The sequence below is a fragment of the Sturnira hondurensis genome, unplaced genomic scaffold (genome assembly GCF_014824575.4).
Source record: "Sturnira hondurensis isolate 20B ecotype Veracruz unplaced genomic scaffold, ASM1482457v3 Scaffold0000780, whole genome shotgun sequence".
NCBI lineage: Eukaryota > Metazoa > Chordata > Mammalia > Chiroptera > Phyllostomidae > Sturnira > Sturnira hondurensis.
The window spans coordinates 11,317,656-11,330,457 of record NW_028073411.1 but is presented as its reverse complement, the minus strand read 5'-3'; the positions used below and the strand labels follow the sequence as shown (position 1 = coordinate 11,330,457).

Below are 12,802 nucleotides of genomic sequence, written 5' to 3'. Positions count from 1 at the left end.
TTTGTTTGAACCCTGATCTAACAGATGCTTATTATAGAAAATACAACATGTCAGGCCCCAAAGCAGATAAATATAACTCTTTATAATGTGGTTTGATAACCGTGGGTTTCTCCCTTCAGTTTTTAACAATTGGTTGTGATTATACTGTATCTTTAATTAAAAACAATTTAACCCTCCTTTTTTGGATAAAACATGAATCCATTTTTGTAGTAAACCAACAATAAAGAGCAAAGCAAGGCAAAAGTGGAAGTTCCCCTTTATTCGCCTTTGCAGAGACAACCTAAGGTTCCCGTGTGATATGTGTCCTTGTCTATTTTCTGTGAGGTCGAAGCCTACTTTTTTCACTCGATAGAAAATAACCATTCCCCAAGCTATTCCAAGCTGTGTATAAATGCCTTGTTCAAAGGCTGCTTTGTGTTCCACTGGGCAGAGGCCCCCTACAAGCCCCTCCTCTTTTTTGGCCCCACCTCTCCAACTGCCCTGGACAGGACCCAAGGAAGCACAGTGGGAGAGAGGTCAGATGACTCCCACTCACAGCACTGCAGAGGCAAAGAGAGTTCATAGGTCACAGCGCCTGGAGGAGCAAACACGCAGGAAAGCCGGTTTCAGAATGAGATAGGGAGCCACTTAGTGGGGTTTTTGTTTTGTTTTGTTTTGTTTTATCTTGTTTCTGTCTTCTGCTGTTTATTGTTTTCACCTTTTAGTGCCTGGGGCAAGTCACCAGCAATCTAGTTGAAATTAATTTTGTTCTTCTCTGTCCTGTTCCCCAGTGTGAGTGCTTTGAGGGTAGAAATAGTACTTCTCTTTACAATCCTGTGCCTGTTGTGAGGCTCGTAGTGGGCCCTTGGTAAGTGGGATCTGTGGAACAAAAGAATGGGTGGAGGGAGCAACCGAGTGTCCATGGCCCACAAACGGATAACCCAGTCTAGTGGATGCCTACAAGGGCATTACTCAGCCTTAAAAAGGAAGGAAGTCCTGGCATGTGCCACAACGTGGAAGAACCCTAGGACACTGTGCTAAGTGAAATAGGCCGGACCCAAAAAGAAAAATGCTATGTGACTCCACTTATATGAGGTACTCCCAACAGTCAAATTCATGAGGCAGAAAGTGGAAGGGCTGTGCCCAGGGGCTGGGCCGGATGGGAATAGGAGCCGTGGGAAAATGGCAGGTCGGACCCTTCCCCCTGTCCCCACTGTGACTTTGTTGGTCTGGAGTCAGGGCCTGGTACCTTTTCCGAAGCGCTGCAGGAGGTCCTCAGCTGTGGCCGGAACTGAGAACCATGGGACCAGAGGACCTTCAACAGCCCCAGTGGTTCAGGTGGCCCCCCAAGGACGGGCCACTGGCACACACTGAGCTCTGGGGACTAGTCTCTGGACGAACAACTGCCACCTCCCAGTCCCTGTCCACAGGAGCAGGGCTTCCTAAAAGTGGCACAACCAAGGCCTCTAATTTGGGAATGAAGGAACCATTGAAGAACAACAATTCGTTGACCTTGCAGAAATGGGCCTGACCCTCCCATGATTCACCTCCAGTCAGAGAAATCCGCTTCCACCCCTGCTGGACACAGACTCCCAAAGGCCCCAACCAACTGACTCAGAACAGCGTTTGCGTGGCTGCCATTTGGTTAGACGGAACTGTGCTCCACCCAGGGGGACAAAATGAGGACTGTGGACTTTTGTAACTATCCGAGCGAACGCCTGTCCTTTTTTAGAGCCAGACTTGTGGTCTTGAGGCCCGTTTCTGCGATGGCGTGTTTGAATGAGGACTGCAGACACCTCTGCTCACCGCCGCCCTAGTTCCGGTGTGTCTATCACCTGCCTATCATCCGTCTGTCTGTCTGTCATTTCAGTATTTAACTCAACTTCTCCCTCTCGTCCGTCTGCCTACCTCTCTATGTCAGCAGAAATGCTGACTCGCCCATCCAGGATGAAATGTTTGCTCTTGATTTTAAGGATGAAAAGGAGCTTCATAAAGCCCGCCCCAAACTTCTCATTGTCTTTGTCCATCTTTTTCTTACTCGTGGGGCCAGAGGGGTTTCTGATCTCTAAGACAGAGGAAGGGAAGACAGCTGGGTGACAAACTCCTCCGAGGTCTGTTTCAGCTCCACCATTCTATACCTCTGCTCCTTCTAAACCAGGAACTGGTTAACTTTTTACCCTGGGGGTTTTTGGTCACTGAAGGTAATGTTTTGGAACTGGGATCCATGTATCAGAGAAGCATAAAAATAACGTTGGAGGTTTGTGAGTTCTCTGTGAGACTCCATTGAGTCTTGGGTGATTCGGTGAGAACAGGCTCACAGAAGCATCTGGTGTATGGTAGGTATTTGGTGTGTGTTACTTTCTTTTCTGCCAGATTTTTTTTTGTTGTGGAAAAGTTTCTCTTGTTCTTTCTTTTTTTGGTTAATTAATTTATATTTTTCAGAGAAAGGGGAAGGGAGGGAGAAAAACATCAGTATGTGGTTGCCTCTTGAGCGACCCTACTGGGGATCTGGCCTGCAACCCAGGCATGTGCCCTGACTGGGAACTGAACCAGAGACCCTTTGGTTTGCAGGCTGGCGCTCAATGCACTGAGCCTCACCAGCCAGGGCTCTCTCGTTCTTTCAACTCAGGAAGATTGAACCATCCAGTGGCTTCCCACTGTCATTAGAGTAAAATTAGGCATCTTTTCCTCTGTCTGAAAGGCCTACGTGACCTGCTCTGGATTATTTCCTCTGACTTGGCTGCCACCACGCCCTGCCCCCTCGCTCCCTTACACTGTGGTGATGCTGTTCATCTCCCTGTTTCTCAAAGTCATAAGTTCCTTTCTGCCTTGGAGCCTGGGCACGTGGATCACCCTTGGTCTGGAAGAGACTTTTTCTCATCACTTACTTTCAGCTTAAATGACCTCTCGGGGGGCCGCTCCTCACCAGCCTCCCTAAAGTGGTCCAAAGTGGTTGCTTTGGTATTTTGCTCTCATCCACCCCCAGCTGGTTTCCTGCACAGTTACAATGATCTGTGCTTGTTTCGGTAACTCATTTGCCCGTCTGTGTCCTATCTGTCTCTCTAACCAGAGAGTGAGCTCCCTGAGGGGCGGGGCTTTGTAGGCCAGACACAGGAGTGCTCACCCACGAAACTGTACGATGAGACGAGCTCATGTGTGTGGACTGAGTGGCCCTCCATACATGCTCCAAAAATATGTTGGAAATCTCATCATTCGTGCTTGATTTTATTTTCCATGATTTATCTCACAGCCATACAGACTGCCAAAAGATAGTGAAGGCGTTCCAGGATGCGTTTCTTTCCAAGGACCCCTGTAGCTCCAGGGAACAAGACTACCAACCACTGATGAAGCTGACCAGCCAAACCATACCCTGCAACAAGGTAGCTGGGTCAAGGTCTTGATTTCAAAACCGAGGCTGGACGCCAGTGGGAAGAGGTCACAGGTCTGGATTTTGGCCGGGGGCGGGGAAGAGGAATAATCCAGGTGTGAGAATGTAGGTGTGGTTGGCAGGGATGGAGTTTGTGGGGCTAGTGGGAGACCAGGATATGATTTGGGTTTCTCACTGGTGACATCCTCATGTCACCAGTGAGAAAAGCGAACCCTGGGGAGTTTAGGTGACTGGCGACCTCTCAAGTTTGTTGATGTTGAAAGTGACCAGTTGAACTGGCACAAAGTCTGAGGCCAGAGAGGCCTGGGTTTTCATGCGCTGTTTGAACTGGAAGAAGTCTGCCGTGGGGTGAATCTTTTCTAAAGCCAGCATGAAACATGCCCCAAGTCATCTGTGTGGAGCCCATGAGCCCTGTTACAGCCTCTCATCCTGTCACTAGGGGTTGGGAGTCACTAAGGAGTCCCTGCTGGGTGCACCGAGCACAGGCCTGGGTGACACGGGCTTTGGGCCAGACATGGGACTATGCCCTTTACTTGCATGGTCTCACCCAAATCTCCTCAGCATCCCAAGAGTTTCCTCCAATTATTCTTGTTACCATTTTACAGGTGGGAAAAGTGAGGCTTTGCCACCATGCTCTGGGTGTCCCGAGTCAGACAACTAATAAGCAGTGATGCTGGGCCTTATAGGACACTGTGACTCCAGGACCCAGGCCTCTGAGCAGGCCCTCCACGGCCTCCCAGTCAGAAGGAGCCGGCCCCTGGGGCTGAGGAGTGTTCTGAAACCTGACTTTTTGTACCTGTACAGGGGACCCTGAAAAACTCCCTGTATTTGCTCTTTTGGTTGTCTTTTTTTCTTTTGTGAGGGTAGGAGAGATTTGGGGAAGGAAGCAGGGGTGTGGAGATCTTTGAGAAACAAAGGGCACTTCTCACCCAGAACCCCAGGGAGACAAAACTGCCCTGCAGATAACTCCAGGAATTTCCTAACTTCCAAGTGGCTTCTCCAGATGTGTTCCGGTCCTCTGTTTGGTGTGAGGTTTTGGTCGGTGGCTTTCAGACTTGTTTTCATGGCAACCCAGAACAATAAGCTCATTTTACACTGTGACCCAGAACGCACACGCACACACACACACACAGCGGCCATGAACTGAGCAACCCTTACCCTGACTACCCGAGATTTACTCTACTTCCTGTGTTTGCCTTCCATTTGAAGGGATGTGGGTGTGGCGTTTTTGGTTTGTTTTGGCTCCCTGCACGGATCTCAATAACAGGCTGTGTGTCCACTCTCTCAGGCCGTCTTTTGGAGCAAGTCCAGCGAGCTGGCGCATCAGTACACACAGGTGCAGCAGGAGATGTTCACACTGGAGGACACGCTGCTGGGCTACCTGGCCGACGGCCTCAGGTGGTGCGGAGACGCAGGCTCCTCTGGTGAGGGTCGGGGCTGTTTGGGGTTGTCCGGCGATGTGTGGGGTGATGGAGCCCTGGGCTCTGCTGGGGGCCCCGAGGGATCCGTGTGGAGGACGGGGCCCCAGGTACCCAGCCTAAGGCCATCTGTGCCCGCTGTCAAGCAGCCTGATGTAAAATCTGTCCTTCAGACCAACGCGTGTGTTCGTCCTTCCCCCCTCTCCCCGCCCCACTCCTTGTGTTCTGGTTCAGACTGTCCTGACCGGATTCCTGCCAGTCAGCCCCCGCTGGCCACCTCAGTGGGACTGGTCAGCGTCTAACCTAAAACCTAAACAGCTGTCTTTTGATTCTAAGACAAGGTTCAAATTCCTTAGCACGGCCTGGCCTCTGCCTTTCAGATTCTCGTCTTCCAGCTCCCTCCCTCGTCCCTTCGCTCTGCTGCTACCAATCCAAACCCACGGGGCTATTCCACACTTATAATTGGAGCTCCTTCCCCATCTCATCCATCTGAAGACTCTTACCCATCCTTCCAAATCAACTTCGGCACCAACCTTCCTTCCCTAAGGGGGCTACCCCCACCCCTAACCCAAACTGACCCTTCTCTGATTTATTCGATTCTGCGGGATCATGTGTCCTCTGAAGGCAGGGCTGTCTCATTCCTCTCTGTCCCCAGGAGTTAACACTGAAATGTTTGTGCAGTCAGGGGCGATGGGCGAAGAACATGAGGCACACATAAGTGTATACATGCCTCGTGTTGCAGGGTGTGGTTTGGTCGATCAGCTTCCTCAGAGAAAAACACACAGTGCATGGTGTCACTGGAAGGTGGAACCCTAAAAAGACGAGCTTAGAGAAGCAGAGTAGAAAGTGACTGTCAGGGCGGAGAGCGGGGCAACGTGTAGAGGTCGTGAAAGGGTACAGATGTCCACTTAGAAGAGGGGTAGGGTCCAAGGGTCTCGTGTTCAGCAGGCGACCGTAGTTGACGACACGGTGGCGGCGTAATTGAAGTTTTCTCAGATAGCAGACCCTGTGTGTTCTCTCACGGACACATGCACACGCACAGATAAGTATGTGGGGTGATGGGTGTGTTCTCCACACAGGGGAATCTTTCCACAAGGTACATATGTGTTCGTATCATCCCATTGCACACTTTAAATACCTCACAATCTCATTTGTTGATTAAACGTCAAAAGTAACTAGGAAATGTTTGCGCACGAAGGCAGGCACCCTCGGGAGGAGTGACGTGGCAAGTGTGTGCTCACACTCTGTACCTGTCCTAGCTGCCTGCCCTGGGGTGGAGGACAGCTCAGAGGCCATGGGAGCCTCAGCATGTGGGGTCACAGGGGTGGGGGGAGAGGAAAGCTGTCCGCATGGGGCGGGGGTGCAGGGGGCAGGGGGCTGTTGGCCAGAAACCCAGGAGCAGGCGGGGAGAACCCCTTCCCTGCCCCAGGACCCAGTGGTGAAGGACCATGGTGCCAGGACCATGGAGGGGGCTTGCCTCTGTCAGATGGGCTTTCTGCAACTTCCCAGAACAATGACTCAGGGCTGGTCACTGTGTTCCCATCTGGGATTGGGAGGGCAAGGTAAGGACTTGGACGGGATTCAGGGGGCACTTAGTTAAATTGGGTCCAGGCGTGTCCATTGTCCCCCCTCCGCCTTGGCAGCGAGGCCGGCAGATGACGACTCTGCTATGATTGAACAGCCAGGGGAGAGTGTGGCTTAATTAAATCTTTGATTTTGCACTTTAATTATTCCTGTAAACTGTCCCTCTCAGAAATGAACTACCAGTCCTGCCCCGACTGGAGCGAAGACTGCCACAACAACACGATGTCTGTGTTCTGGGACACAGTGTCCAGGCGGGTGAGTACCCATGGTGAAATTCCAGAATTTCAGAGGCCAGAGAATGACGAGGTCTTCTAGCCAGTGTTTGGCCTGATTTTTGTTGGGGGGATGGGGGTGGGGGGATCACAGGTCCTTTTAAGAGCAAAAGTATGGGATCCTTCCCTGAGGAAAATATCCCTGAGTCCATTCTAGAAGATTTTCACGTGTAACTTTAGGGCATGCGTGGAGGGCCCGTGGGCACCAGTTGAAGAACCCCTGCCCNGACACGGTGTCCAGGCGGGTGAGTACCCACGGTGACATTCCAGAATTTCAGAGGCCAGAGAATGACGAGGTCTTCTAGCCAGTGTTTGGCCTGATTTTTGTTGCGGGGATGGGGGTGGGGGGATCACAGATCCTTTTAAGAGCAAAAGTATGGGATCCTTCCCTGAGGAAAATATCCCTGAGTCCATTCTAGAAGATTTTCACGTGTAACTTTAGGGCATGCGTGGAGGGCCCGTGGGCACCAGTTGAAGAACCCCTGCCCTTACCCATGTTTCAGCTTTGGCTGCTAGGAGTCTCCTGCTTGGTTCAGGTAGTGACCAACTGGACCAATCCCCTGGTCCAGGTAGTGACCAACCTTAGATTCCGGGAACCATCTTGCTAAGTTATCCCTGCAGACCACTTCCTGTGCGCCAGGCACACAGATCAAAACCTCCCATCCTCACAAGACCCTTGTAAAATAGAGACCGTGAGTATCAGCATTTTACAGATGACAAAATAGAGCTGCGGGTAGGTGAATGATCGGTGTACCCAGCAAGGGGTAGGTCTGGGAGTGGACCCCAAATTGTCCGACTCCGGAACCAGAATCCAGGCTGGGAAATAGTCACCGTCTTCCCCACCCCCTTCTCTCTATTTCTGATCTCACTCTCAGCTGGCTTGCCATCCCCTTTACTCCCCACAATTAGTGCTGAGCGAAGGTTACAAATGAAGACTCAGAGGCTAAGGGACTCATTCAAGGTCAGTGGGCTAGTCAGGAGAGACAGCCCAGCCCACCTCCAGGAGATTCAGGTAAACCCCAGCAGAGGCGAAGGAGGGAGTCTGGGATTTGAAACGAGGAGACCATTTCCACCCGGACAGACGCTAACCATCTGTCTTACTGCTGATTCCTCACTTGCCAAATGGGGAGAAAAGTAGCGCCCGCCCCCTGGCGTTAGTGCAACATTTTAAAACGATATCACTGTCCCATTAACTAAGGATGCGTTCCTTCAACAAGTATTTCTTGAGTGCCTACTGTGTGCTGTGAAAAATCAGAAGTGCCATATAGTTTTCTGTGGATTGCGTTTTTGAGAAAAGGTTCTGCTTTTTATGAGAAAACTGTCTATTTTATCACGCTATGATACATTTGGGGGCAGAGCTGTTGCTAAAAACTTTTAAAGCCAAGTCATGTTTTATATATGTGGTAAGCACCTGCCTGTGTTCCCCATACGGTCCTTGCAGCTAGGCACACAGTGGTGCTGGGGATTGGCACAGTGGTGACGGGGATTGAAGGTGCACCACCCGACTGACCGTTGCCGGGATGCACCTCCGTTGTGGCCAAACGCTCACCTGCCCGTGGACACAGGCAGCCTCCTTTCATGTGACTAGATCCTTCCTTTTTCTGACAACAGAGGCTCCGCCCCTTGGGGTTTGAAACTCATCCCCATTTCTCACTTCCAAGTGACCGTGGGGCAAATAGAGCCAATACTTACTCCACAGGCCTCTCAGGGATTGCACAGGATTGCGGGGTCAGTGCTTGGCGCCCCCGAAGCACTGGGCTGGGTTAGCACTTGTGATTGATGCTAACTGGGCCTCTGCTCGTCACCCCCAGCAACTCCGTTTCAGAATGCTCAGTGGAGTTTTATCCCGTGCAGACTAAAGGCGAGATTTCTTGGCAAAGTGCACATGGCCTTCCTTGAAATAACTTACCTGTCCAACTTCAGAGTCCTCTGCGGTTTGCCCAAGCCCCCAGGCCTGCCAGTTCGCAGCTGCCTCAGCCTTCACCAGGGGAGAGCCTGGCCATCCTCCAGCTTTCTTTGCTCGCTGTCATGTTTTCCCTACTTCTTTCCTAGTCTCCATCACCGAGTGTTTGGACTTCTTGCTTCCTCTCTTCCTCCCCTCCTCCTCTCACCGATTTGCCCGTGGCGCCCACTCTGTGCCATGCGTTTGCTTTAAAGCCCCACGGCGGGCTGGCAGAACCCCCAGGACTGGAGACCAAACTCACATGAAGCTCCGCCTTGCTGTGTGAGATGGTGGCATAAAATGAGAAGGAGACCTGGGGACGGGCTCCCTGCAGGAAGCGTATAGATTGCTTTGTTTTGCTCATTTTGTTTTCTCCAGTGCCTTGCAAAGAGTCTGGCTGAATGTTGGTTGCATGAGGAAATAACACTCTTTGCTTAACAATATTCATCCATTCATCCATTCACTCCCCATGTCTCTCTTTTTTTAAAAAAGATTTGCATTTATAAAAATTTATTTATTTATTTATTTTTAGAGTGAGGGGAAGGGAGGGAGAAAGAGAGGAGGAGAAACATCAATGTGTGGTTGCCTTTCATGTGCCCCGTACACTGGGGACTCGGCCCACAACCCAGGCATGTGCCCTGACTGGGAATTGAACCAATGACCCGTTGGTTTGCAGGCCCGTGCTCAATGCACCGAGCCACACCAGCCAGTGCCCCCATTTCTTTTTGTGCCTGTGCAGGCCCCAATGGTGCCTTTTTGGGGTCCCTGTTTCCCTTACCCCCAAATCATCTACCCCTCTCCCTTAATGAAATGTGCAGTGTCTGAGTTTATGGCACCATGAAAGCACTTTTATCTTCCTCCCTCAGCGATGTTCCTCTGACTCACCCGAACTTCTGACTTGGGGAGTTCAGATGTTGAACTTCCTGGTGCAAACACAGATCGGAGCAGCTGCCTCCAGAGCTCTCGTGTGGTGCATAATCCCTCTGGTGGTTTGGGATGGAAACGCATAGGCTGGGCGATGCTGAGCTACTGCGCACAGGCTCTTCCCCCTTAACCAGCTAAGGCTAAGAACTATGTGGGGTGCACCTGCTGGGGAGTGCTGGTTAAATTTGCATGCTGCGGCATTGTGGGCTTTCTTTCTCTCTTTTTTTAAGTTTGCAGAAAATGCCTGTGGTATGGTCCAGGTGGTGCTCAATGGGTCCATCAGTAACACCTTTGATAAAAACAGGTACTTATTTCTTTGCATTCTATTTGCAAGGGTTAGCTCAGCCTCCTATTTGGTAATTCACCTCTAGAAAAATACACGTCTCACATTTAAGGTTGGTAATAAAGAGTTGGGCTAAAAAAGGGTAAAATGTCTGTCTTTCTAAGTGAGTGTTTCTGTCTGTTTTCTTGGTCGTGTATAACCCTCTCAAGGTCCGAATGGTCCTTGCACTTGTCCAGCTCCCTGTCTTGAGTTTTTGAGGCCTGGTGGAGTTTTCTCGGCTTCGTCTTCCGTGACATGCCATGCTGCCCATTTCCTGCCTCTGGTCACACTATTGCCGACATACCCTGCCCCCTCCTGCCTTCTGCCTCAGTCCTCACCATCCACAAACACCTGCCCTTGCCCTTGTCTCCTGCGTGAACACGTGAGCCCCAGCTCAGCACCACAACCACGGTTGGGAGCATCAGGAGTTGTGCTGTGCCCTTGACCTTCATTATCTCCTCAGACACCCTCAGCAAGCGGTTTAGTTGAAGGTGGGACTCCAGAGCTCACCGTGGATTCCGTAGGTGACTTTAGGCAACGCACTTAACCTCTTTGCCTCTGTAGCGGATGTGCCTGCTGAGGTGGCAGTGACCGGGGGATGAGCTGAGATAATGCCTGAGAAACGCTGAGCTCTGTGCCTGACAGAGGGCGCTCCGCGAGCATCAGCTGTGATCGTCTCAGGTCACCCACACCATCGGCCACGCCAGCACCTTTCTTCTCTGCTGGCTTCTGTACTTACAGTTTTCACCCCATGAATTAGCTTTGGACTCTGTTCGCCGAACTTTCCCTGGACAGGGCTCAATGAAGAGGAAGGGACGCTCTGGGCGCTGCGGATCAAATTTCCTTCTCTCCTGCTTTCATATTTAATTCTACAAAGAAGCATCTGTGCTTTCGTCTTGTTTTAACCTCAATGTTGTGTGTGGGCTTTTGGGTGAAAGTGCTAGCGTTCCAGGATTTTATAATCTGCTCTGAGAGGCTAAGGACTTGCTGTAGGGGTGCCAGGTGCCAGGCTAGTGGGGAGGAGTTTAGGCGTGCGGGTAGAGCAGGGTGTCGGGGCCTCTCAAAGCCGCGCTCCCACTTGCCTGAGTGTGCAGATCACCTGGAGATTGGTCAGCTTCCGGTTCTGGTGCGGCAGGGGGCACTGGACTGAGATTCTGCCATTCTAAGTAGTGCCCAGGAGATGTCCTTATGTTGTCTAGGGCCCACTCTTGGAAGAGCAAGTACTTGAAGAATTAACACCAACAGATTAAGAATCTCATTTTGAGGATCTTAATTCATGGAGGGTCACACTGAAAGAGTAAAGCGTCAGTTCCAGAGGGTGGGTTCTAACCAATGGTGCCTACCCTGCTGGCTTTTCCCAGGGCCTTTGGGTGCCTGAATGATTTGGTTTGGGGTTAACAGTGCTCTCTGTCCCTTCTGTGTTAGCACTTTTGGACGTGTGGAAGTTCATAATTTGCATCCAGAGAAGACTCCTACACTACAAGCCTGGGTGATGCATGACCTTGAAGGAGTTCACAGGTATGTTGCTACTTTGTATCTGTATATTCTCAGGGTTGTTTTAGGAATCGGTCCACAAAAGAATTCACAGTCATAGGAATGCACTGAGGAAAGACTGGCTCCAGAAACGGACTGGGCTTTACGTGACATTTAGCCCATCCCAACAACCTCTCAATTTTATTTCCGTAATAGACGTCAACCCCCTTTGCACCTTTGGCTCCCGAGGGCCTGTGAACTCTACAAGGCAGCTCTGCTTCATCTCCTTATCCCAGGGATTGCAGAGGCCTGCTACCTAGAAGGAACAGATTCAGGAGATGTTTGCAAGATCCCGTTGTTCTAACACTTTCTTCTTTCCGTCCTAGTCACACATGCTTGAGTTCCCTCATCAAGGAACTGAACTTGATTTTGGAAAAGAGGAATATTGCATTTACCTGTCAGGACGACTACAGGTAATTGATTCTTGAGGAAGGAACAGCCTTCTTGCCATCTGCAGGCGTTGCCCCTGGGCCTGGATGGTGACCTGGGAAGGTGACCTATGGCGACCTCTGTTCCTTGCCACCCCTGCCTCCAGCCTAACCCAGAAGTGTTCACAGCCAGCGACCTTATGAGGAAAACATGGGGGGTCCCTCCTGGGGTTGCTGTTTCTGCCCTTTCTTGATCGTCAGCTGACACTCCTAGCCCATATCTAGGCCATGTTAGAGCCGGGTATTCGTTTTCATCTCCACATGTCATCACCAACACCCCTTCTCGGTGTTTATTTTTATGGCCTTACAAGTGCAGTCAAACTAAACTGGGGCCCCCCTCTAAGCCACTCACTCCTGGACTCGCCCTTCCCCCGGGGCATCGCCGCAGGAGAGGAGCTCCGTGGGTGCCTCGTGGTCCACGCACACTGTTGTTGCTGAGAAACGAACGAGGCTGTAGGCGGATCGCACTGCCTCCAGGTCCTTTTCCTGTTTGTGTCACAGGCCGGTCAAGCTGCTCCAGTGCGTGAGAAACCCTGAGCATTTGTCCTGCCGTTCCGTGATGTGAGCCGTCCGCCTGGCGGTTTCGGATCTTCGAGCCCTCGAGGTGTACGTGGCCGTGCGTGCCGCGGGAGACGTGCTGGCGGAAAGCTGGGGACCTGGGGGGATCCTCTGGCACCATGTCAACACCGGAGATGGAAGCCTTTCCCCGCCAAAGTCTTAAAATAACTTGTGTGACTGCAATAGCTTTCATTTTTATCTCTCGACCTTCAAGAAAAGATGAATTATTATATGAAATTAAAATGAAGATTTTATATTGTTTTATATAAAAAATTTGGGAAGAGTTTATTTGAACCCCGATGACATGTTGGAGAGCAAGATCTCAAACACTCTCTTAGGTTATCTGATTGTAATTTTCAGCTGATTCTCACTTTTTATGTTTGTGTGTTGGCAACATCCTTTCTATCAAAGAATGGCCACAGCAGTCCTCTCTTATGGGACTAAGGGAGTAAAG

The 12,802-nt window shown here is 50.9% G+C and overlaps 1 protein-coding gene across 1 annotated transcript in view; it reads left to right on the top strand.

Moving 5' to 3' along the window:
- The window catches only part of CD38 (CD38 molecule), a 32,184-nt gene extending 19,747 nt beyond the window's left edge, over positions 1–12,437 (top strand). Inside the window, exons 2-8 of the mRNA XM_037045585.1 lie at positions 3,230–3,359; positions 4,656–4,791; positions 6,539–6,624; positions 9,738–9,811; positions 11,255–11,347; positions 11,689–11,775; positions 12,292–12,437. Coding sequence (XP_036901480.1) covers positions 3,230–3,359; positions 4,656–4,791; positions 6,539–6,624; positions 9,738–9,811; positions 11,255–11,347; positions 11,689–11,775; positions 12,292–12,355 — 670 coding nt within the window. The 3' untranslated portion in view covers positions 12,356–12,437. The remainder of the gene's footprint in view (positions 1–3,229; positions 3,360–4,655; positions 4,792–6,538; positions 6,625–9,737; positions 9,812–11,254; positions 11,348–11,688; positions 11,776–12,291) is intronic.
- Positions 12,438–12,802: the final 365 nt, after the last annotated feature.